Raw genomic sequence first — 25,893 nt, forward strand, 5'->3', positions numbered from 1 at the left:
ATCACTCCGACAGCTAATAGAATACATTCTTGTATATTTTTGTTTTTTAAATGTGTAAGCTTTAATTTCAAATGTGGTAAATATCAGCAAACACTTCTCTCTATAAGAAAGCCCTCTAGGTTCCTCAATCATGTTTCTAAGGATGTTCTAAATGTTTGAGAACTGCTGCTTTAGTTATCCTGCCTGATCTGGCAGTTGAGATGCAGAGATACAGAAACACAACAAAACCAGAGGCAGGGTGGTGGCTCGTATTAAATTCAAAATCATGTAAGCTAATCAGTTTGCAAAGGTTAGTATCAAAAAGCAAAATCAAAAGAGCATATACAAGGAAGTGCTCCAAAATTGACCACATCAAATGGACACAATTACCAAACTGATGGAGATCCAGCTGGTTAGATCAGGGATATCTGATTTGTGACTTTGTGATTATCAGGAATGTTAGTGGCATCTTTTAGGGGGTGAGAGAGAGAGAGGGAAGGGTTTCACACACATAGGGAAAGTATAAAGATTATCATTAATGTCTACCACTTTCCTCAAGAGTATCATGAACCAAGTATTTAACCTTGACACTTCTACTTTTAATCATTCAGCATTTTAATACAAATAAACAAAATATACAGAATTAAATAACATATGAAAAGTTTAAATATACAAATATCCAATTCAACAGAGAAAACAAGTTAAGTTTTAGCCACTGAATAGAGAGAAGAAAACAAGCAGTACAGAAAAAGTCACTAATTTTGTCTTGTAATTAATTAAGAGTTCAAAAGATTAGTAAGAGTCCACTAGTTAGAAAAATCTATTTACGGGTCACCTGGGTGGCTCAGTCGGTTGAGTGCCTGACTCTTGACTTCATCTTGGGTCATGATCCTAGGGTGGTGGGCATGAAGCCTGCTTGAGTTTCTCTCTCTCTCTCTCTCTCTCCTATCTCCCCCAAAATAAATAAGAAGAAAAGAAAAGAAAAATCTATTTACAACAAAGGGATCTGTAAACCCATTCATGCCTTCTCTGCTATTGTGAGAAGCTAACTCATGAGAAAAGAAGCCAGGAGAGAAAAGCATTTGAATTGACTGACTGTTACTTATAAAACCTCCTAAATGCCTATTTTTATCATACATTTTCATTACACTATGTTGAATTCACAATGACTAAAATAGGACTTGGTCATCATCTTATGAGTCAAATGGGACAGGAAATGCAAGCTTTCTTAAATATGTGAGCTGCTGGGTTAACAATACTTATTCTTCTATAAAAATAGATAAATAAAGTTAAGGTTGCTGATATTATCTTGCAATAAATTCAGTCCCATATTCATTATGGTAAACATCACAGAAGAACATGAAGAATAGCAGTGAAACCAAGGATTTTAGAAAGACCAGCTATTAGCAATGCAGTGAGGAAACACACGAGGAAACAGACTCATGGACCTACGAACAATATGGAAAAAGAGAAGGAACATCAACAGAAAGGGAAAAGGTAGTCTCAGGAAAGTTCTTTGGTCCTCAACACCTTTCTGTATCCTCCTTTCTCTTTTTCATTTCATTATCCCTTTTCTTTCCTGGACTTACATCAGATTTTAGAGCAGAATGGCAAATGATCTGGCCCAGCTTCTTAATTTTGTGGGTGCAGATGTGGAAGCTCATTGAGATGAAGTGATGAACATAGGGCGGCCATCGGCTGGAGCCAGAGTCCATCTGTGAGTTGTGGCTACAGATCCACAGTCCAAACAACAGCACAACACGGCACTGTTTCACAAAATCAAGTCCTACAACAGACTTGAGAGGTGAAGTAACTTCCTTTTGGAACGCTCACCAGCAGTGGGTCACTCACATGGCAGAGGAAAATCTTGAAATTCTTAGGTCTTTTACCACTACTTCTTCTGTTCTTGGAGACTGACCCTTGTCCTCCTGCCTTTCTTCTGAAGCACATTCAAGTAGTCCAGGACATAATATTCAGGGTTCTGTGGGACTCCTCTAGGGCACTGGATAAGAGAAAGTTCAAGATATTAACTTCAAACATGTATAATTTCTATACATATTTGTATATATTTCTATAAATAACAAAAGGATCAGTAAACATAGAATACTCCTGGGCATATTTAACTGGCAAATATAAGGACATTTCCTGATCAAATATGATGTAAGGACACTGTGACTCTTTAAAAGGGCATAGGTAGGGGCACCTGGGTGGCTCAGTCGGTTAAGCGACTGACCTTGGCTCAGGTCACGATCTCACGGTTCATGAGTTTGACCCTCATATAGGTCTCTCTGTTATCAGAACAGAGGCAGTTTCAGATCCTCTGTCCCCCTCTCTCTATGCCCCTCCCCACTCTCTCTCAAAAATAAATAAACATCAAAAAATTGTTTTAATTGTTTAAAAATAAAAGGACAGGTAATTCTAGGAAAAAATGTTTTGCAGAATCACTTAAGACTACAAGTGAAAACACGTTAAAGAATTCCAAATGATCTATGTGTATTTTATTTATAAGACCTAGAGCTTTGTTTCCTGTGGATACTAGCTTACTAGACATTGGGTGGCGTTCAAGTGTCACAAAGACACATGGAGAGCCTTTCAGGGGCTAGCAGATTTCTAGCACAGAAACTGAAAGGATGTGGGCTTCCCTTCAAGGCATGTAGTTAGTGAAGTAAAAGATCTAGGATTTTATCTTGGTGCCACCTCTCATTCTCTGTGTCATCTTAAGTAACTCTTCACCAGAAGCTGCAGTGTTTTAAATTTGTTAACTTGTCCAGTATCCACTATCTGTGGTCAAAGACATAGAACAGCTCAGGCAAGAATGTCTGGGCTTAAGATTCTGTTAGCCAGTGACATTTGTAATCCATCTTGATATGATGGATGGCTTCTGCACCCATTCAAGAGTAAACTTTTGGAGAAAAATCAGTTGGAAGGCAAGATTTCTCCCAGCAGTTTTGACCCAAACAGTTCAATAAAGGTTGCTTAACATTTTTTTTCATAGAAAGTGCCACATCTCTTCTGCTTGGAGCTCTGAGGAAACTGGGTTGGGGGTAAGGACCACCCCCCCACCATTCTGCGTCAGGGAGACACAGACACAATTATTACACAGAGCAAAGATTTTAATTTGTTTTTGGAAACAAATCTTTTTTGTATTGCACTTCCAACTAATCACCAATTTCACCATCAAAATTATTGAGCACTTCTGTTATTTGATATAGTACTAAGCTTAAAATAAGAGAAAGTGACATGATTCCACCGAGGACACAGTGTTTTATTAATACCGCCACTGTTATCATTGAAAGGAGAGCCCATGTAAAGGTTAGGTTATTCTGAAGTGAAGTGTAAGAATTCACGGTAAGTATACAGATAATGTGGGTGAAAGAAAAAACACTTTGTTACAAAATAGCTAGATGATTCGAAGAAAATGTGAAGTTTGGAATGGGCATTTCCTACGGCTGTGTAAATATTTTACTGTTTTCCAATTATATTTTGACTCGATCAAAAGAAAACTGTTACTCAAACATTTCAAAAAGGGAGGTGGTTGTCTATTCAGATCTGCCCCCAAGTGAGGTTTTTGTTACTGAGAAGCACGTAATCATTGGTGGGCTAATTAACGAGAAATAAAAGGTTTTTTTCAATCCCAAATTTAACTTCATTGTAGCATATGTGGAAGGGACAAACTTATGACCTCAGTTGGGTTTTAATAGAATATTGTAGAATAGGGGAAATTTTCCCTAGGAAATTTTATTTTTTTTCACTTTCTGTTTCAGTAACAAAGCACTAGATTCATGAAAGAAAATAAAAGGGTTTTTTTTTAAACCTATCAACCTATTATCTGATTGTTGTAGACTCATGCGAAGTAACTGTGATCTGATCCGATCAGGAATGGAACAAAGAGAAACGGCCTCTAACTTACCATACCTTCCTCCAGAGCACACCGTTACTGGTGAAAAGAACAGCATTCTCTCTGAGATTAAACAGAATCACAAGGAAAATAGATCCTGATTTGTACAAAAATAACACCATCATTACAGATTACCCCTCTATCCCAAGACTGTAAGTTTGCCTGTGCTTTTGTGAGCAATGATTAAGTGATTTTGATCTAAAATAAGCTTTTTTGTTGTGTTTGTTATGGACCTAACAAAGAGGCAAACCTTACTTAACTAACTAGATTTGTCTTACCACCAGAGAGGATTTCTTCGTCTGCTCACATTCAGTTAGTTGTAAGAATTAATTCATCCTTCCTCTCCTCTCTTTCTCCATGAACTTTGAACACACACACACACACACACACACACACACACACACACATTTAGTTCCCCCTCTTGACTTCCTTATTTCTTATTTATTTATTTATTTTAATTTGTGAGAGAGAGAGAGACAGCATGAGCAGGGGAGGATCAGAGAGAGAGGGGGAGTCACAGAATCCAAAGACAGGCTCCAGGCTCTGAGCTAGCTGTCAGCACAGCATCGAACGCGGAGCTTGAACCCACAAACCGTGAGATAGTGACCTGAGCCAAAGTTGGATGCTTAACCGACTGAGCCACCCAGGCGTCCCCCCTTCGCTTCCTTATTTCTGAATGGTTGCCATTTTTCCAGTCATCAGGTCCAGAATTTGGTGTCATTTTGATCATCATGTTCCCCTGGCAATCCAAAAGTTTTATGTTTTTAGGGGATGATGGAAGGCAAGGAGAAGAGAAAAAGAAAACCCAAAGTAAAGGTAGGGAAAAATAGGAAGCAAATGTAGTAGGACTATTCACTTTCATCACAAATTGATAATCAACATTTGTTACTTAAAGAAATTGTAAATGTCAGTATCTTCCATGGTTTTCATCTCTTTCTGCCAATTTTTTGTATAACTTAAGTTCTGGTCCTGAGTGTTCAAGTCTCCAGCATAATAAACACTTGGTTTTACTAGCAACTTAAGTATATGGGACCTATCAACATTTCTGAAACCCACAAAACAATTCAGTCACCCAAAATATGTCACTGCACATTCAGTGTAATTAACTAGTTGGCCCTAAGTCACGAAGACATCATCAGTAAATAGCAATCCTAGTGCTTACAAGATTCTATAGAGGTGCAAGAGTTTATTTCATACATGCGAAAAAGCTTGGGTACAGAGATAAGCTGACTCCCTTTGCTTCAGGAACTGGAAAAGGCATTGAACAATTCTTTTCCCCAGAAAACCTCAGACTTACTTAATGAACAAAAGACAATTATTTTGCTAATGCCCCATTCTAGTGGAATTTACCTTGGGCTTGAATAGATTGTATTGTAAGATTCTTGTTCAACAGGGACTTTTTAAAACGAATTCGAACACTTCATAATTTTGCCTCATACTTTCCAGAAGAATACAGCAGTAACAGCAAGCTAGGACTAAAATAAAGGCAACCCAGTAACACCTTTCAAGTCAGGACTCCAGGGTGTCCTGCTGGAAGAACATTCTGGCAGAGGTCAGAAGACCAAGACCACAGCTGGTTAACTAGCTGTGTGACCTTAGGGAAGGAAGTCAATTTCCATCTCTGGCTTCAATTCCTAACTGGAAAAATGAAATCTTTAGATAAAGTAGAGTCAAACAGCCCTCTGCCTTTGACATTCTGTAGAGCACTAATGAATTCTATGGGCTTCTGTTTATATGCAATAAAATTATCTAATGTGTAATGCCTTCTCCCCACAGAACACATAGTTTTGACTACTTTTGCAAAGGGGTCATTGGCACTGAAGATTTGGGTTTTTTTTTTAATAAAATGACATTAATCTGAGGTTTATATAAAGCTCATACAAAATTAAGTGTTTGAAAAACCTAGCACATGAGAGAGAGCTCATGAGACATTAAAAAGGGGAAACAAGTAGAGCTTAAGTGAAGTTTTTAATAGAAATTTAAGATCACACTCTAAACCAACACTTTCTTCCTTGCCTTGCAGTTATCTGAGATGGCAAAAACTCCCATATCAGCCTTTCACCCTTGGAAACCCCCATCAACACACTATAAACTGCAGCTTTGCGTAGACTTTAATAAATTATGCACGGTCTTCAGAAAAAAAAATTCTCTTTCGGGCTGACTCTTCTTGTTTTACAGTGTCTCATTTTGTAATATCTCACAATATTTTAGACTCAGCATTTATTAGCACTGAAATTACAATAAGAAAAAAAGAATTGAAAAGATCACCTTGAAAATCTACCCTTCCATCCATCCATCCATCCAATGATTCATTAACTATTTGAATGAGCATCTATTGGGCACCTAATAATATACATAAGACACTGTGATAGGTGTCGTAGGGGACAGAGAGAAGATCTGTAGTCTATGAGGACAGAATGACATAATGTAGATATAAGTAGGATCATCTGTATGTTGCCTATAGTGTTTGAGACATAGTAAGGGTATAACATAGAAAATACTATTTAATTAGTGAGTGTGTTGGACAAGTTCAGAGTCTCTTACATGGAGTAGCTGGCCCTGGGGAACGCTGTAAAAGAAAAGGGATTGTCCTCAGTAAGGAGTAGAAAAACACAGTGTGGGTGCTGCGACTTCTTTTCCTGGTTTTGCCATCAGCTGATTCAACAATGATTGGATAAACATCTTCCACATTTCCTCTCATCAACTCTTACTCTCAATTTACAAATAATTAGCCACTAAATGATCTTAGGAAATAAAAACCAGAAACATCCAGTGTTAATGTCCAATTGCAAGAAAATGATGCTGAAGTGTTCTGAAATACCAGAAACATTTATGTATTTTGGAAGCAGCAAACAAAACACATTGTTGCCACCCCTTACTTACATCTTCATGTGACCCCCAAGTTGCTATTAAAAAATCAGATGTTTCCTTCTTAGTACTTCCTGTGATCACTCACCTCGGTCTTGGTTCCGACGACGTTTCCAATATAATAAGATTGAGATTAAGACGAGGAGAATGACCAGGGAAACAATACTTAACAATAGCGGAACTGAAAACCAAAAGCCTAAAGATGTTGAGGGGAAAAAGGAGAAACAAAGTCATAAGAAGAAGCTGTCGAGGCAAAAAAGGATAGAGCAATAGTTGTGGTGACTTCTTCCTAGAACTGAGCTTAAAATGAAAACGATTCTTTTAGTATATGTGCTGGAGAAGCGAGCACTGAAAACTATTCTTTCTTTTTTTTTTTTTAACTATTCTTAAACATATACCTTTTGAGGTCTACATTCATGGCTTCATATTATTTCAATAGCATTTAGTTAATAATAATCTAACCACATGGTCTATGTGGTTACTCTCTCTTTAGAACTTCGAAGGTGTGATTTCATTTAGTCCTCAAACAGCCCCAAGAGTTAGATATTATTATGATCACCTCACATATACATACAACAGCAATAGGACAAAAAACAGAGAAGTTAAGTAAGCTCGGAATCAGAGTAGTAAGTGGAGAAGCAAGGCTTTGGTCAGAGCTCAGTTTGCCTCGAAAGCATATGTGCTTTGCCTTCCGGTCCATTAAAGTCATATATTTATCGAGGAAGCTTTGGAAAATACAGAGAAATAGAAAGGGAAAAAAATCAAGCATCTCATGATTCCGACCCCAGGAGTAACTCATCTCAATGCTTTTACTCTATTTCTTCTAATCTGCGTTTTTGTTAGTAAAGCTCTTTCCAACAGCCAATAAACGGAGTTCCTCAGCATACGGTGCAATACTAAGACTGAGGAAGAGCCTCCTGATTCCAGAGTTTCCAGCATCTTCCCCTTACCTCTGTAAAGGGAGCTGTCACATCATAATTGCATCGAGCACCTTCACACAGAGATGTGTCTAAGTTCCCCAGTTTCCATACCGGATACGTGCTTGAAGCGCAGAAGACTTTTAGTAAGTGTTCGCAGAAGAAACAAACATCACGGAGGTGATGTACACACACTATAAACGGTTGGAGTCGATTTTGGCATGCTTGGGAAAGAAGACCTGTTCCTTTGCAGGTATTTGTTTTGTAGGGAAATGGACCCTTTGCCTTGGCTGAAAATGAGGATCTCTTCACGAATATCCAGATCTAACACTGCAAATCTTTTGACCAAGCTTACCTAAATGTTGACTTTTTGATTAGTCTGCTTTTTACAAGGACCCCAGCAATGACTACAGGAAATGCTGCTTAGAGGCATACATGGGAAAAAGCTTTTCCAAGCTCTACTGCGTAAAATCTTCCCCAGAGGGATGGGGGGAACCATCAATCCCTTTTTAGGAGGCTTATTACAGAGAGCCTCATCTGGAGCTAGTGCTTCAGAACCACATAGAGAAAGAAAACCGTGACTATTCCCAAAGTGCCTTGCTGCTAAAAAGGCCGCTCCTTTTATTCTTCTACCCACAACCCTTCCTGTATCCATAAGACCCAGAGATAGCAGTTTAGAGAAAAACACAAGAGAGCAAAAGGAGTTTTGAACAGGATGCAGTTTCTTTCAAAGGGGTGAGGAAAACATCATCAGATCGGCCTCTTTCTTAAAACCTCTGTTGCCCCTTTTCCACAGTGTAGATGATCAAAGCCATCATCGGAGATGTCGCTTCTTCTGGGAAATCTCCACGATTCCTCCAGATTGAGCTCATGTCCCTCCTCCCTGTCCTCAATCCCCCCCCCCAGGGTGCACCGTAGCTTTCTTATTGAAGCATTTAACATGCAGTTTTATAATTGCCCATTATGTATTCCCAGTAGACTAGAAGCTCTCTGAGCAAAGGGACTGAGCCTTGCTTACTGTCACATTTCAACAGCCCCAAAGCCTGGTACAGAACAGATACTCGGTAAATGTTAGCAGTGTGGAAATGAATGAATGGATGGATCTTGGCAAAAGCATTTGGTATGTGGGCAACATACCACATTTACCGAAGTAAAATTGGCTTTATTGGCTTTCTCCACCCTGTTTTTCTTTCCCCACGTATGCCATTCTCTCTCTTATTAGCTCCTTTGCTACGAAACCAAAAGGCTCGCAAAACATTCACCACCTTCCAGGTGTGTTCACAGAGGCAATGACAGCCATCTTGGCCCACCTTCTCTTACCTTTGTCCAAAGTTTGCCTGACGCTGGTCACAGTCCCCAGGTGCAGCACCTGGCAGATCACCTCCTTCCCCACCTGGCTCTTGGGGTCTTTGATCTGGAGGACACTCGTGACAGACGTGGTCCCATTGGAGTGTGAGAGGATCTCAGTACTGTTTTCAATCCCTGACCCAGAGACCTTCCAGAAGATCTCAGGGGCTGGGCGGGCATTGGCAGAGCATGTGATATTTACGTGGTCTTCGAAAAACTTATAGTGAAGGAACACTGTGGGCTGTACTGGGACAAAAAACAAATCATGGTCTGCCATCAGTTAAGCACCACTTTCTCCTCAGAGGATGAAGAAGGATCTTTACAGAAAGACATTGGGGGCTCAAGAGGTAAAATGGCACATCCAACCCAAACTGGGGCTTCTCAGTTCTTCCTGTGTCTAATTCTCTGGCCGGCAGGACAGAAACTGGCCTAGTACAGCCCCGTAACAAGAAAAGTCCTCTCTATAGTTTCTCTGCAGGGGAATTAGCTGAATGGATAAAGGGCATCTTCTTTCCCATACAGTCCAGAGCCAACTTATTCTGTTCTCCTTTTCCACGAGCAATGCAGCATCTCTACCTTCTTTTGGGCATCCCTCTCATAGGCAGACAGTAGTTGCCAATCAGCACTTCTGTACAGGTAGCCTGCACTTCTCAGAAGTACCAGGGCAGTGTCAGAACAGAAAGCCCATAGAGGGGCTACTGCTTAGAGATGGTCTTTCTCTGCTTGGAGCTGGACCAGGGAATGAGATGCATGGAGGAGACTTGGAAAGTCCCTGCTTAGGATATCCATAGAAAATGTAAATTAGAAATTCATTGCCCATAACCAGAAAATCACAGAATGACAGTTGGAAAAACCTTGGAGATCACCTTACGGTGTTAAGAGAAAATAACCAGCTTATGAGAAAAGGACATTAAAAGTCCCTTGACTGATGAATTCATTGTCATTGTATATTTTTCAGTGTGCAGTTCGTCTCGGCTGGGCAAATGCAGTTTTGCTTTCTTGTGGTTACTTTGGAGCCCTCAAGATAATTAAAAGGCAGTAACTAAATGAAGGCCTGGTCTTTGCTTAGAAGTTCAAGAGGTGGGAGGGCGGCAATTGGTTGGAGGAAATGGGGCCAAAGGGCTTGGCTTTTTCCAAATAGTACCCAGATACTAACGTCAAGGGGCGCTAGGGGAAGACAGATAAAAGTGAGGGAAAATGAGGAGGGTTGACATGGTGAGACTGGGTGGCAGGGCGTTCTGGTATATCCAAGGCTATAAAGTGTAGCTAGAAAGGGTCAGAATGGAAAAGAATGGGGTTCCTACCCAAAAGACTGAGGGAAGTGTGGTTTTCAGACAAAAAATAATAAAAAAGATTAAGGGTAAAGGATGGGCAGGAGAAGGGAGCAAGATGAAGAAGAAGAAGAAGAAAAAGGAAGAGGAAAAGGAGAAAATGAAGAAGGAGGAGGAGGAGGAAGAGGAAGAGGAGGAGGGGGGAAGGAATGGAAGAAGAAAATGTAACAGAAATGAGAAAACATGACACAAGAAGGAAAAAGAAGAAAAGTGATGAGGAAGGGGAGAGGAAGGAAGGAAGGAAGGAAGGAAGGAAGGAAGGAAGGAAGAAAGGAAGGAAGGAAGAAAGGAAGGAAGGAGAAAAAAGGAAAGGAAAGAAGGAAGAAGCATTGGAGGAGGGGAGAGAGGAAAAAAGGAGACAATGAGAATGAAAGAAATAGAATCAAGAAGAAAGTCTGACATAAGATCCTGCAGAGAGGATTCACTATAGGCAAAAATAAGTGAAAGAACCTCTATTTTTTTGGTGTTGCCATATGTCCCTTGCACTCTTGTCTACTGAGCCCCGTGTCCAATATTCTTAGTGTGTTCAAACTCTCACTTTAACATTCCCGATAACTCTCTCTAAATTTGTATTTCCCCCTCTAAAACCACCATCAACTGAACCGTGCTCCAAAGCTATACCTTATTCCCACTTCTTAATTCTCGATCTCAGCTATGTGTCAGTTAAAAGGAAAGGAATCTTGTCAAACTAACCCTCTTGGGTTGTAAAAGAATGCTTATTATCCAGTTAACTCTATAGTTGGCCTCAGGTATAGAGGGCTTCTGTGCTATGTCCCCGTATCAGTACCGAGAGAACTGCATTAAAACAGAATGAGAGGTGGGGCGCCTGGGTGGCTTAGTCGGTTAAGTGTCCGACTTTCGCTTAGGTCATGATCTCGCGGTTCGTGGGTTCGAGCCCCGCGTCGGGCTCTGTGCTGACNTATCCCAATCTGGCTCTGTCCTTAGATCTAAAAATGTTTAAGCCGTTAAGGACTTTACAGATGATCTATTTTATACTTATTGTGCAGACAAATAAACTCTGCTTCAGAGAGTAGACGGGACTCTTCCAGGGTTACGTGATGGCTAACGGCAAACCCAGGTCAGAATCATGTTGCTACTCGTCTCCATGGTGGACTACGCCCACAACAACTACCAGGCGCAGTCTGCCGTGGCCCCTGCGTCATGAGACCCACGGTGGCGAGGACGTAGCGGTCTTCGCCAAGGGTCCCATGGCGCACCTGCTGCATGGCGTCCACGAGCAGAACTACATTCCCCACGTGATGGCTTACGCCGCCTGCATCGGTGCCAACCTTGACCACTGTGCCTCGGCCAGCTCGGCGGGTGGCCCTTCTCCAGGCCCCCTGTTCCTCCTGCTGGCCCAGCCCGCCTTGGGCATCCTGTTCTGAGGGCCCACGGCCCAGGCACCCACTCGCCTGTGCCAGACGGCCAGCTTCCCTCGCTCAGCGCGGCCCGCCACCCGGGAGCCCACTCCTCAGGGGCCCTCACAGCCTCAACAGCTGCCAGAGAGAGGACCCAGGAAACCAAAGTCTGCCGCCCGCCTGGCTCCCCTCTGGAACCCTCCACTGGCACCAGAGCCGTTCCTGGCCTCCAGCCTCTGCTCTCCTCCCCCACTGCCCCTTTGGCCAGCAGAGTAGGTCTGTCTCGGGCAGGCAGAGAACACAGACTGCCGGAATTCGCAAAGCATCTTATTTTTCTAGCAAACAAATTTCTCCAGGCGTGGAGGCCCTAAAGCCTCCATGGAACATTCCGGATCTGACCTTCCCACTCCCCTCCCCTCCTGGAACCACCAGGCCCCATCATGCTCATGTCCCTACCCGCAGGGGAGACCAAGAGCTCCCCCGCAGGATGGGGGTTTGCTCACTCATTCTAAGGCCATCAGAGACTTCCAGGAAGTGAACTGGGATGGGCCATCCAACCCAGGGTGACCCGGGCTGACAAGAGCCACCTGGACGGGCAGACACATCCCGGCTCTTAACACACATGCCCACTCCTCTCTGAATCGACACTCCTGTTTGGAATAGCAATTTTTTTTTTTCTCTTTTTGGTGTTGGTTAAAAGGGAACACAAAACATTTAAATAAAACTTTCCAAATATTTCTGAGGGAAAAAAAAAAAGAATCATATTGCTACTTATGGACATAAGTTATCCCCATTATCCTCACCATGGTCCTAAACTTACCCTTGCTGACAACACAGTTCCTCAGAGCAAAGATAACTCCAGGCAGAGTTTCAATGTAGCCCCACGAACTCTCCAAATAACCATCACTACAGTTATAGTAGACGTGAAAGGCTAAGTATCTTCTCATAAACCCAGCTTTCTGGGACTAGGATCCTGAAAAACTAGGCACCACCACCAACTTCCAAACATTCCTGAAAATAACATTTCTAGCCAGAGACAATGGATTCTCAGAGATTCTCACCAGAGAGCGTGAGGCAGGCTTTTCCTGAGATCTTCCCGGAACCAAAAGTATTGAAGAGGCACTTGTAACACCCTTCATCCTCCAGCGTGGTATTCCAGAACGTAATGGTGGAGTTCTTGAGTTCCAGCTGCGTGATGTTTATCTTGTCCTTGTAGGCGGGCTGGACTACCACCCCCTGGTTCTTGCTGAAGGTGACCATGTTTTCCGGGCTCACAGCCTTGATTTTCTGCCACGTCACAATCAAGACTTCCTCGGAATTCTGCAGAGAGCATCTTAAGGAAGCAGGTGTGTTCAGCAGCTCTTCTTCATCCTGGGTCACCACTTTTACCATAGAATCATAAAAGAACATTCATATTTTAAAATGTAATACATACAGGTACACATTTTGCTGATGAAAAAGTCCACGTTCAAAGTTAAACATAGAAAACGGGGAAAATGCTGGCGGGAGGGTCAAGATGGCTGAGAAGAAGGGGGACCTGGATTTTCCCCGTCCCTCGAACCTGGCTGTATTGAGGTCAGATTACTTGGAACTCCCAGGAAATAGATGTGCGGAGTGGCAGAAGGATCTCCACAGTTGGAGGGAGGCAACCTGGCCGGATCGAGAGGCATGTATGTGAGTCATGGGAGATAAAACAGTGGTGCTATGGAGGAGAGGGAACCCTTTCTGCGGTGAGACAAAAAGGAGAGAAAGAGAGAGGGGTTGTGAAAGCACAGCACTGAGTTAGCAAAAGAGGAAAACCCCTCTGGACCATGGACTAAGGAGCGAAAAGTACTGGGTGTGCTAGTTCTTTTTTGCAAATAGTCTTTGGAGCTGAAACTCTCAGGTTCTGGAAGTGCACTAGTTCCTTTGGAGCAGAGCTGTGGCACGAGCAGAGCTGGTCCCAGAGTGCATAGCATGATGCAGTGATCTTTGGGGCGCACTGGAAGACAACAGTCCCCTTCCTGGAGTACTTTAGAGAGAGAGTTCATTGCCTCGCCAAGGACAAAAGACTCTGCAGGTGTGAGCCCTAAGTCTTTCATCGGCCAGGTGAAAAGACTCTATTCCAGAGCAGCAGAGAGGATCGGTGCCGTGCCAGTCCTTTAAGACTGGGTTTTGAATCCCAACTGAGGGCCAAGGAGAAGGTTCAGGAGAACTGTGGCGCAGGGCAAGCTGACCGCCCTGGCTATTCTGTGGGGGCTGCCTGTACAGCATGGGTTGAGAGCCCTAGTCTCGGGAGGAGATTGTCATGACGCCATCTTCCCCCCTAACAACAACTCAGTGGGACTTCAGAGAGCAGCACAGTGGCCCCCCATGGAAGCGGGACACACTGACACCAAACCCCTCCTCTCCATGCCTGGCAACTGCTTATTTACTGAAACAAGACTGACCTAACACAGCCGGCCTTGCCTCCGGACCAGCACAGCCACCACCCCCACATACCAACAGCAATTCCTTTTTGTTTTTTGTTTTCTATTTTTTCTTCCTTCTTCTTTTTCTTTTCTTTTTTTTTTTTGGAACCCAGGCCCATACTTTCTGATTTGTTTTTTGTCATTTCTTATTACATACTTTTTAATTTTTTGAGGGTTTTTTTTTTTACTTTTCTTTTTCCTTCCTTTCCTTTTTCTTCTGTTTTTTTTTCCCCCCTAATTTCTTTTCCTTTCTCTTTCCTTGGAATCATCCTTATAGTGTTTGGTTTTCTGTTTGGCTTTCTATTTTCCCCTTTCTTTTTTGTCTTTGTGTGGGATTGGGCTCCCCTTACCCCTTTCCCCCCGGGGTTACTTCAATAAACAAATCAAAGCACGCCTAGCTAAATGTGCAAACACTCCAACACTGTGAGCAAGGAGGGGCTCCACAGAGGACTGAACAGCGGGACAGAGCTGGCAAACTGCAAGAGCACAGTGCAGGCAACAAACACCAGAAACACTTCCCGGACTGCCCGGGCCTGAACAGCGTATGACCCTTTTTTAATAATAGCATTACTCTCAGCTACAGGACACTTAATATGCTTTTAAAACACACAAAAGACAGAAACTTAGCCAAAATGATAAGATGGAGGAATTCTCGCCCCAACAAGATAAAGAAGAAATCACAGTGAGGGACTTCCTCCAAACAGATCTAAACAATATATCTTGCTCCTAACAGTTATAAACAATATAAACATATTTAGAACACAGTCATAAGCCTAATAGCCGGGCTTGAAAAAAGCATGGAAGACACCAGAGAAACCCTTGCAGCAGAAATCAAAGACCTGCGAACTAGTCAGGATGAATTTTAAAAAATGCTATAGCTGAGATGCGAAATAAACTAGATGTAGTGACAGTGAGGACTGAAGAGGCAGAGGAGAGAATAGGTGAAATAGAAGATAAAATGATGGAAAATAATGAAGCTAAAAAAGACAGGGAAAGGAAATTACTAGACCATGAGGGGAGAATTAGAGAACTAGGTGTTTCTATGAAATGAAACAATATCCATATCACAGAGTCCCAGAAGAAAAAGACCAAGAAAAGGGAGCGGAGGCTTATTTAAACAAGTTATAGCTGAGACCTTCCCTAACCTGGGGAAGGAAACAGGCATGCAAGTCCAAGAGGCATAGAGGCCTCCCGTCAAAATCAACACAAACAGGTCAACACCAGGATATACCATAAAGAAACTTGCAAAATACAAAGATAAAGAGAGAATTCTGAAAGCAGCAAGGGACAAAAGGTCATTAACCCATGAGGGTAAACACATAAGGTCAGTCACAGACCTGTCCACTGAAACTTGGCAGGCCAGAAGGGAATGCCAGGAAATATTCAATGTGCTGAATAAGAAAAATATGCAGCCAAGAATCCTTTATCAAGCAAGGTCGTCATTCAGAATAGAAGGAGAGATAAAGAGTTTCCCAGACAAACAAAAACTAAGGGAATCTGTGACCACTAAACCAGTCCAGCAAACATTCTAAGGGGGGCGGGGGGTCTCTGAGTGGAAAGCAGTAAAGACTACAAAGGCCCAGAGAACATCACCAGAAACACAAAATTTACAGATAACACAATGTCACTAAATTCATACCTTTCAATAAGCACTATGAATGTAAATGAACTAAATGTCCTAATAAAAAGACATAGGGTATCATAATGGACAAAAAAAATAAAAACAACAAGATATATCTATATGCTGCCTACAACAGACTCATTGTAGACCTGAGGACACCTGCAGACTGAAAGTGAGGGGATGGAGGGGAGCTTGGGTGCTCAGTCAGTTGAGTATCCAACTTTAGCTCAGGTCATGATCTTATGGTTTGTGAGTTCGAGTCCCATGTCAGACTTTGTGCTGACAGTGCGGAGTTTGCTTCTATTCTCTGTCTCCCTCTCTCTCTGCCCATCCCTTGCTTGCTCTCTCTCTCTCTCTCTCTCAAAAATAAATAAACATTTAAAAAGAGAAAAAGAAAAAATAAAGTAAGGAGATAAAGAACCATCTCTCATGCTAATGGATGTCAAAAGAAAGCCAGAGTACCTTACTTATAATAGACTAACCAGATTTTAAAACAAAGTCTGTCACAAGAGATGAAGAAGGGCATTATATTAGAATTAAGGGGTCTAGCCATCAAGAAGAGCTAACAATTATAAATACTTATGCCTCGAACTTGAGAGCACCCAAATATATAAATCAATTCATAACAAACATAAGCAAACCCATTGATAATAATACTATAATAGTAGGACACTTTAGGACTCCATTTACAACAAAGGACAGATCATCTAAGCAGAAAATCAAAAGGAAACAAAGGTTCTGAATGCACACTGGACCAGATGGACTTAACAGATATATTTAGAAATCTCATCCAAAAGCAGCAGAAGACACATTGTTTTACAGTGCACATGGAACATTCTCCAGAACAGATCACATATTGGGTCACAAATCAGTCCTCATCAGGTACAGAAAGACTGAGATAATACCATGTATATTTTTAGATCACAACACTATCAAACTTGAAATCAACCACAAGAGAAAACCTGGAATGCCCTCAAATATGTGAGGGTAAAGAACATCCTACTAAAGAATGAATGGGTTAACCAGAAAATTAAGAAAAAGGTTAAAAAATATGTGGAAGCAAATGAAAATGAAAACACAACAGTCCAAACCCTTTGGTATGCACTAAAGGCACTCCTAAGAGGAAAATACATTGCAATTCAGGCCTATCTCAGGAAGCAAGAAAGGTAGAAAGGTCCCAAATAAACAATCTAACCATACACCTAAAGGAGCTAGAAAAACAGCACCAAATAAAGCCCAAAGCCAGCAAAAGAAGGCAAATAATAAAGATTGGAGCAGAAATAAACAATACAGAATCAAAAAATCCAGTAGAACATATCAATGAAACTAAGAGCTGTTGTTTTGAAGGAATAAACAAAACTGATAAACCCCTGGCTAGACTTCTCAAAAACAAGAGAGAGAGGTCCCAAATAGATAAAATCATGAATGAAAGAGGAGAGATCACAACCAATACCACAGAAATACAAGCAATTATACAATAATACTATGAAAATTTATATGCCATAAAACTGGAAGAAATGGACAAATTCCTAGACACTCGCACGCTATGAAAACGGAAACAGAAAGAAATAGAACATTTGAACAGGCCCATAACCAGCAAAGAAATTGAATCAGTAATCACAAATCCCTAAACAAACAAAAAAGTCCAAGGTCAGAGGGCTTCTCAGGTCTATTCTACCAGGCTACTTAAAGAAGAGGTAATACCTATTCTTCTCAAACGGTTCCAAAAAATACAAATGGAAAGAAGGCTTCCAAACTCATCCTTGAAGCTAGCAATACCTTGATTCCAAAACCAGACAAAGACAGCACTAAAAAGAATTACAGGTCAATATCCTTGATGAACCTGGATGCAAAAATTCTCAACAGGAGAGTAATCGAATTCAATAGTAAACAAAAGAATTATTTACCATAATCAACTGGGATTTATCCTAGGCTGAAGGGCTGGTTCAATATTTGCAAATCAATCAATGTGATACACCACATTAATAAAAGATAGAATAAGATCCTTTCGATAGATGCAGAAAAAGATGCATTTGACAAAACACAGCATCCTTTCTCGATAAAAAAAGAAACCTTAAGAAAGTCGGGATAGAAGGAACATACCTTAACATCATAAAAGCCATATATGAAAGGCCCATTGTTAATATCATCCTCAATGGGGAAAAACTGAGGGCTTTCCTCCTAAGATCAGGAACATGACAGGAATGTCCACTCTCACCACTGTTGTTCAATATAGCATTGGAGGTCCTAGCCTCAGCGATCAGACAACAAAAGGAAATAAAAGGCAACCAAACCGGGAAGGGAGAAGTCAAACTTTCACTCTTCATAGGTGATATATATGATACTCTCTGTGGAAAACCCAAAAAACTCCACCAAAAAACTGATAGAACTAATATATGTATTCAGCAAAGTTACAGGCTATAAAATCAATGTACAGAAATTGGTTGCATTTCTATACACCAATAATGAAGAAGAAAGAAATCAGGGAATCAAGCCCATTTACAATTGCACCAAAAACCACAGAATACCTAGGAATAAATCTAATCAAAGAGGGAAAACATCTATATGCTGAAAAGCTTATGAAAGTAATTGAAGAAGACACAAAGAAATGGAAAAACATTCCATGCCTATGGACTGGAAGAACAAATATCGTTAAAATGTTGATATTACCCTAAACATTCAATGCAATCTGCATCAAAATAATAGCAGTATTCTTCACAGAGCTAGAAGAAACAATCCTAAAATTTGTATGGAACCACAAAAGAGCCCGAGAAGTCAAATTAATTTGAAAAAGAAAACCAAAGATAGAGGAATCACAAGTCCAGACTGTATTACAAAGGTGTAATCATCAAGACAGTATGGTATTGGCACAAAAACAGACACATAGATCAATGGAGGAGAATACAGAGCCCAAAATCAACCCACAAATATACGGCTAATTAATCTTTGACAAAGTAGGAAAGAGTATTCAATGGGAAAAAGACATCTCTTCAGCAAATGTATTGGGAAAACTGGACAGCGACATACTGAAGAATGAAACCGGACCACTTTCTTATGCCACACACAAAAATAAATTCAAAATGGATGAAAGACCTAAACGTGAGACAGGAAACCATCAAAATCTTATAGGAGAAAACAGGCAGCAACCTTTTTGACTTCAGCCACAGCAACTTCTTACTAGAATGACACTGGAGGCAAAGGAAATAAAAGCAACAATGAGCTATTAGGACCTCATCAAGATAAAAAGCTTCTGCACAGTGAAGGAAGCAATGAACAAAACTAAAAGGCAACCAGAAGAATGGGAGAAGGTATTTGCAAATGACACATCAGATAAATGATTAGTATACAAAATCTATAAAGAACTTACCAAACTCAACACCACCCCCCCCCAAAACAAATAATGCAATGAAGAAATGGGCAGAAGACATGAACAGATATTTTTCCAAAAAAAACCATCCAGATGGCTAACTGACACATGAAAAGATGTTCAACGTCACTCATTATCAGGTAAATGGAAATCAAAACCACAATGAGATACCACCTCACACCCATCATAATGCCTAAAAATAATAACTCAGGAAGCAAAAGATGTTGGTGAGGATGTGGAGAAAGGGAACCTCTTGCACTGCTGGTGGGAATGCAAATTGGTGCATCCACTCTGGAAAACAGTATGATGGTTCCTCAAAAAGTTAAAAAATAGAACTATCCTACTACCCAGCAGTTGCACTACTAGGTCTTTATCTGAAGGATACAAAGATATTGATTCGAAGAGGGGACATACACCTCAATGTTTACAGCAGCGCTATTAACAATAGCCAAACTATAGAAAGAGCCTGAATGAATAGACAAGGAAGATGTGGTTTATATATACAATGGAATATTACTTGGCAGTCAAAAATAATGAAGTCTTGCCATTTGTAACAATGTGGATGGAACTAGAGTGTATTATGCTAAGTGAAATAAGTCAGAGAGAGAAAGAAAAATATCATATGATTTCACTCATATGTGGAATTTGAGAAACACAACAGATAAACATATTGGAGGGGAAGAAAAATAAGATTAAAACAAAGAGGGACGCAAACCATAAGAGACTCTTAAAAACAAACTGAGGGTTGCTGGAGGGGAGTGGAGTGGGGGGATGGGCTCAATGGCTGATGGGCATTAAGGAGGGCACTTTTTGGGACAAGCACTGGGTGGCATATGTAAGAGATGAATCACTGGGTTCTACTCCTGAAGCCAAGACTACACTGTATGTTAACTCTCCTGGATTTAAAATAAATAAATAAGTAAGTAAATAAATAAATAAATAAATAAATAAATCCTATATTAGTGAGAAAAAGAAAAAATTGAGAAAAATACAAAGGAAATATTTATGTATATCTCTGATGCTGCTAGAGAAATATACATTCAAATATATGTATTCAATCTTCAAGAGTAACAGAGTAGAAAAACAGGAAAGCAAACTCTCACTGAACAAATACTGTGGGAAGAATCCCTGTAAACTGAAAGTAGATAGAATGAGGTTGAAGATGAACACTGTCAGATAGAATAGAATGTCTTCATGGCTGGAGAGGTAGAAGCAGGGAGAGGGCCAATGGACGATTGGCAGAGTGATCAGTTTAAATGAAGAAGATGCAGCAGCCATATCCATTCCACACCCCCCCACACACACATACACACCTTACAGAAGAAGGGGCAGCAATAGCAGCATCTGCCTCCAGGAAGCACTGCTGAATACAGCACCATAAGGTAGAGAAGGATTCAGGATAGTGCTTCAGATGGCTCTGACAGCAAATTAAGAATCCACACATTCTCACATTTTTACTTAGTGCAGTGCAGAGCATGAGACATGACAATAATTTCTTCCCCCACAATGCTGACTTCTCCTATTGATATGATAGACGATTTGATGGGAAACCTCAATATAATAACGAACAGGCAGCCGTGTGAGAAAGTTGACACAGGGAAAGAAAATTTAAACTCTACAAACCCAGAACTGCTACCAAGTGAATAAAAATATCATAAATCAGTAAACACTTTGACATGAATGAATGTCACAGCTTAAGTGTAAAAAGAAGCCAGCATTGTAAATAGTAGAAATTAGAGTTGTAGAAAATGACATCTATAAAATCTTAACATGGCTCACTTAGCAAAATGACACTGCTGAAGAGTAAATTCATAAAGTAGGAACACCAGATCATGGAATTCTCCCAGAATGTAGTAAAGAAAAATTCAAAGACTTAGAATGTTTCACCATTAGATCATCAAGACTTAAGAAAAAGAGACAAGGAAGAATGGGAGACAAAAAGGCATTTTTCAAAATGATAAAGGGAGCAATTTAAAATAAGATATATTAATTATAAACCTTTATAGGCCTAACAACATAAGTGAAGCATACAACAGCCAATATATAAATTATATATGTATATGCATATAGGTATGCATTTATAAACTTTTATTCAAAGAGAACATAGAGGGGCATCTGGGTGGCTCACTGGATTGAGCATCCAACTTTGGCTCAGGTCACGATCTCATGGTTTGTGAGTTTGAGCCCCACATCAAGCTTGTTACTGTCAGTGCAGAGCTGGCTTCAGATCCTCTGTCTCCCTCTCTCTGGGCCCCTCCCCTACTTCTCTTTCTCTCTCTCTCTCTCAAAAATAAATATTTGTGAAAAAACAAAGAGAACATACAATCTCTACAAACCTTCCCCAAAATTGAACTTGAAAAAGGGTACCAAAAAAGCTGCTACCTATGATCTTGAACACTGTACATAATGCAATAAAACAGGAAATTTACACACTTCTTTTAACTCTAATTACACCAGAAATCATAAGAAGAATAATCAATTACTATGAGTGACAAGGAGAATGTAAGGTATTAAAATCCGAAGAAATTGATAAAGCAGTTTTCAGAGAGAAATATTTAATCTTAACTTCATTAGGAAACAAGAGATTGAAAAATGAATATACACATATATCCAAAATCCCACATCGCCTCCCAAAAATAAAAGGAGTGAATTAATATAGATAAAGCCCAATTAACGAAATGGTACACAAAATGTAGACTTAATAAAAAACACCAAAATGTGCTGTTGTTGTGTGTTTTTTTTTTTAAGATTAATAACATAGAGAAAATGTTGGCTAGCATGATTAGAAACAAAGAAGCACAAACAAATAAACAATATCCTCTCAATGAGACTTCAACAATGTCAGGGATGAGAAGGTAAGGAGACACAGCAGTGTCTTAGGAGCCCGCGAGTGTTTTAGGGAGGCTTATTCTGGGTAGATGTGAAAAGTTCTGGAAACAATACCTCTTGTTGGGATTGGGGTTTTCGGAAAGTTCCTTGAGATTTCACAGAGCTGAGATCTGAAGAAACTGCTGCTTTTAGAATGGAGAGTAGAAAAGGAATCAAAGCTAGAGTTTTAACTTCTTAGGTGATTTTTCTCTTTTGACTATGGAAGAAATAATTTGGTGGAATGTTTACAATTCTTTAATGCTTCTTCTACAGAACTCCATTTAGATTCCCCCTGTCCGTTGGTGGAGCCTGTGCTGTGGATGGTGTGAAACCTCCCCTGCCCCCACCTGTAAAGGCTGATGTCAGACAAGTAAGCCAACATCACGTGGAAGGTGAAAAAAGGCCAGCAGCAAAGTGAGGTGTGATTTCCTATGGAACAGAGCAGATGGTCGGGCACAATCAGGAAATTCAGCAGATAAGTGAACAGCACGTGCATGTTTTACATAATAGACCATGAACCTAGGGAACCTCAATATTTCATTATTTTCCATAGTTTTCTGTAACTAGGGGCATGCCCAATCGAAAGGTTTACTGCCAGACTACCTTCTAAAAAGGGTATATCAACTCAAACTCTCCAAGCATTTCCCTATCTTTACAAACCTAGGGAATCATGTTTAAATAATATTTAAAAGTTATTCGACTTGATAGGCAAAAAAACATCTAAATTTAGACAGAATTTTTTCTTCTGTCTGGCATTATCTATGGAAACAGTTTCTAAATATTCAGTCTTTTTCCACTTGGAAAACAAAACTGTGGAAAGCAGAAGGAACCGCTCCCATTCCCCCAAGCAAATTACATGTTTAAAGAATTCACGCAGACAAATGAACTGGCACAGACCAAACAGTGGCCAAATGTTTCCACCCCAGAAACTCTGCTTCCTTGACTCCACACAGGTGGATTGGGTATGTTTTTACCTTGCGCTGCTCTGCAGAGCCCCACGGCTGCGAAGAACCAAATCAGTCTGTAGGCAGACAGATGACACAAGAGCCAGCTGAACACCTGAAGACAGAAAGCAAGGCACAAAAATGGGCATTTGGATGTGGACAGGAAGCTCAGGAAGCTTCCGTCTCATCGCGACCGCTGAAGTTTTAACCACCAGAGAACTTTGGCTTTGAGGATGCAGAGCCGGGGACTATAAATGGACGAAGTAAAAGACTGCTCAGGATATGGGAAGGGAAAAGCTACTGCGTGGCTCCCCCATTTTGGCTTTCCCTAGCAATTTGAGGCCTTGCTCTCAAAGCCACTATTGTCAAGAGCAAGGTCTCAAAGACCTAGGATGGTGGGGGGCGGAGGGGGGCGGAAGAAACTGCCATAAATACACACAGAAAACACAGAGACTACAATTGTGAGAAACCATCTACTTCTCAACTACTCCACATCTGGTAACATTAAAAATGTAACTCAGGGGTCATCACCTCTCAGAAGGACGTGACTGACTGCCTTGAAGTTTGCTGAAGTAATTTTTCCCTGCAAATTCTGCTAATTTTATGAGTTGTACCTTTTAAAAAACAGTAATTTTTTTTTCATTGTTCCATGTGTCCAGGCATAAATCCCTGGCATTTTTACATGGTGATATTTAATTAAATGTTATGCTGGGTATCATTTTACTATAAAACAAGAGGGCAGGATGGAGACAGATTAACTTCTCTCTACAGTAGCCCCATGGATATTATTCTACATGTCTGGGTGCATTGTAAGGGGTACGGGCAAGAAATGTAACTTTTCCCTACATTTTTCTGTGATAGAGAAATGTGGGTTTCTCTGAATTTTTCTTTAGCTAAAGTTCATTGTTATTTCACATTGCTATTTCAGCTAGACGTAGAGACTTGATTTCAGTCAAGGTCACATAATCTCTGTCAGTTCAGCCCTCTGCCACCCCAAGCACTTCACAAGTGCCCTAATCTCAGGCATTGCATCTCCAATTCCTAGAGGCTCACACAATACCAAGCCATGGGACAGGGCTGCTAAGCCTTGGTTACAGCCATCTATCCATGGTGCCATTCGCTAAGATGGCCATGTTCCCCTGAAGGCATCATGGTCACAGCAATTAAACAATTAAACCTCGTGCTTATAATGTCTTCTCTTTTGTTCTGATTCCGTGCTCCTGGATTCTCCCTGTGCCCAGCAAAGAGACATTCTGCAAGCTCTCTGCCTAGACTCCCATGTATCAATCTATCTCTTGTCTCACCGTTCACTTGTCGCGATGGGGAGGCTGGTCTCTTTCCACAGTTTCCCCCAGGAAAGCAAGGCACAGGCGTTTTGTGTTCTTGGATTTCAACACCTCCCTGTAACTCTATTCACCATCCTCCTGAACTCCCCATTCACAAAAGGGACCAGGCACAGGGCCACCTTTTCAGAACGCAAATTTGTGTCAGAATATAGACTTCAGTTAGTCTCCCTTTGCTCTCCTAGCCTAGAAAATATTTACTTCCACTAGGGTCGGGAAAGCTGTTTCCTCCATCACCCTGCATTCCTTCCATCTGGAATACCATATGTCCTGGGGTTTTCGGCATATTTAGGCTTTTAAAACTCAAACGTTTAGGCTTTTGCTATATCAACACCTTGGCTTCTGAAATCAAAAAGTCTTCTTTGCCATTCTAATTCCAAGTCATTTTTTTCTAAACCATATGCTTCTCTCTCACATGGGAATCAAAAGCAAGATGATGAGAAATGCAGAATGGATTGACTCTCATAGTGAAAATCTGTATTTTGGGATAAGAGAGAAAACAGATACACACCAAAACACAGTTTGTGAGCTGGGAGCCAACAATATTTTTAAGAAGCAAAACGCAATGATTGAGACAAGAGAATTAGGAGGAAAGCCCTGCTATTACATACATGCGTAATTATTTTGGCTGATGAGCTGGGGTTAGCACAAATCCCAGATGCATGAGCCATGACAAAGGACTTTACCTCTCCAAGATGTGGGCAAAATAACAGCACCGAATCCTTTTATTAAAAAGACTACACAGAGTAGTACACGGAAGAGTCCCAGAATAATGAGTCCTACAGATAAGCCCTGAGTGAATAGTTATTATTTCACTGAGTTGCTATGTGAATTAAGGTTTTAAAGCACTTAATACAGTGCCTTAGTAAATGGCAAGACATGCTAGGTAACTAACAAAACAAAACAAAACAAAACATTAACCAAATCATATATGGGAATACAAACATGAAAACTGGAGAAATCCACTACCCTTGCCAACAAAGCCAAGGTTTACAAAGCCCTGGTCTTAACTGTCGCCTTGCCTGTCAGCCAACTGCTCCCACACATGCCTCTTTCCCTAAGCTTCTGGGTCCAAATCCTTATGCTACCACATGCAGTCACATGGACGTGTAAAAATTAACCTCTTTTGTTCCCTTACCTGTAAAGTCACATAATAATTCCTTCTTTGAAGGCTGTGAAGATCAGCAGCGTCCAGCGCAAGACTAAAAACTAGCTCGCAGGCCACCATATTCCTTTGTTAAGACACCAAAATGACTGGCTGTGTGGTCTTGCCAGTAAACTACATATGAAAAAAATTACCTTGAGGTATTACTTATATTGGGGTTTTAAGGTTTTTTTATTAATCGTTATTACTTCTTTTCATTATACCAGTGTAAATAAAAAGCCTCTCATTCAGTCGGTAAACAGATCCTGAATAAACAAAGGGTCTGGCTTTCTGGGATACCCTGGGGTTTAACCCTGACTCATCTGGTCCTTTATGGCTCCCAAGGCAAAGAGACCGGAGGATGGAGACGGAGGCCGGTGTATCCGAGGAGGGAGCGAGCTTTCGCAAGAGAGCGAGCCTTAAATCTTGCAGCCCCATCCCAACTTTGGGAGGCAAGA

At 40.9% G+C, this 25,893-nt stretch overlaps 2 protein-coding genes across 3 annotated transcripts in view; both read right to left on the reverse strand.

The window, feature by feature from the left end:
* On the reverse strand, window positions 1–25,549 carry CD200 (CD200 molecule). 2 transcript variants are annotated; one of them, XM_077771887.1, is made up of 6 exons: window positions 25,430–25,549; window positions 22,979–23,063; window positions 12,760–13,080; window positions 8,983–9,255; window positions 6,834–6,941; window positions 1–1,981 (listed from the first exon to the last, which is right to left on the reverse strand). In XM_077771887.1, the coding sequence occupies exons 1-6, from the start codon at window positions 25,517–25,519 to the stop codon at window positions 1,974–1,976; spliced, it is 885 nt and encodes a 294-aa protein (XP_077628013.1). In that variant the 5' UTR covers window positions 25,520–25,549; the 3' UTR covers window positions 1–1,973. The 2 variants fall into 2 exon arrangements, with proteins under 2 accessions (XP_077628013.1, XP_077628014.1); XM_077771888.1 differs by lacking the exon at window positions 6,834–6,941 and having other exon boundaries at window positions 3–1,981; window positions 25,430–25,527.
* Window positions 25,550–25,743: 194 nt separating this feature from the next.
* The window catches only part of LOC144238112 (nectin-1-like), a 29,329-nt gene continuing 29,179 nt past the window's right edge, over window positions 25,744–25,893 (reverse strand). The window contains exon 5 of the mRNA XM_077771864.1: window positions 25,744–25,834. Coding sequence (XP_077627990.1) covers window positions 25,744–25,834 — 91 coding nt within the window. The remainder of the gene's footprint in view (window positions 25,835–25,893) is intronic.

The sequence above is a fragment of the Crocuta crocuta genome, unplaced genomic scaffold, assembly GCF_008692635.1.
Source record: "Crocuta crocuta isolate KB4526 unplaced genomic scaffold, BGI_CrCroc_1.0 scaffold56, whole genome shotgun sequence".
NCBI classification, from domain to species: Eukaryota; Metazoa; Chordata; class Mammalia; order Carnivora; family Hyaenidae; genus Crocuta; species Crocuta crocuta.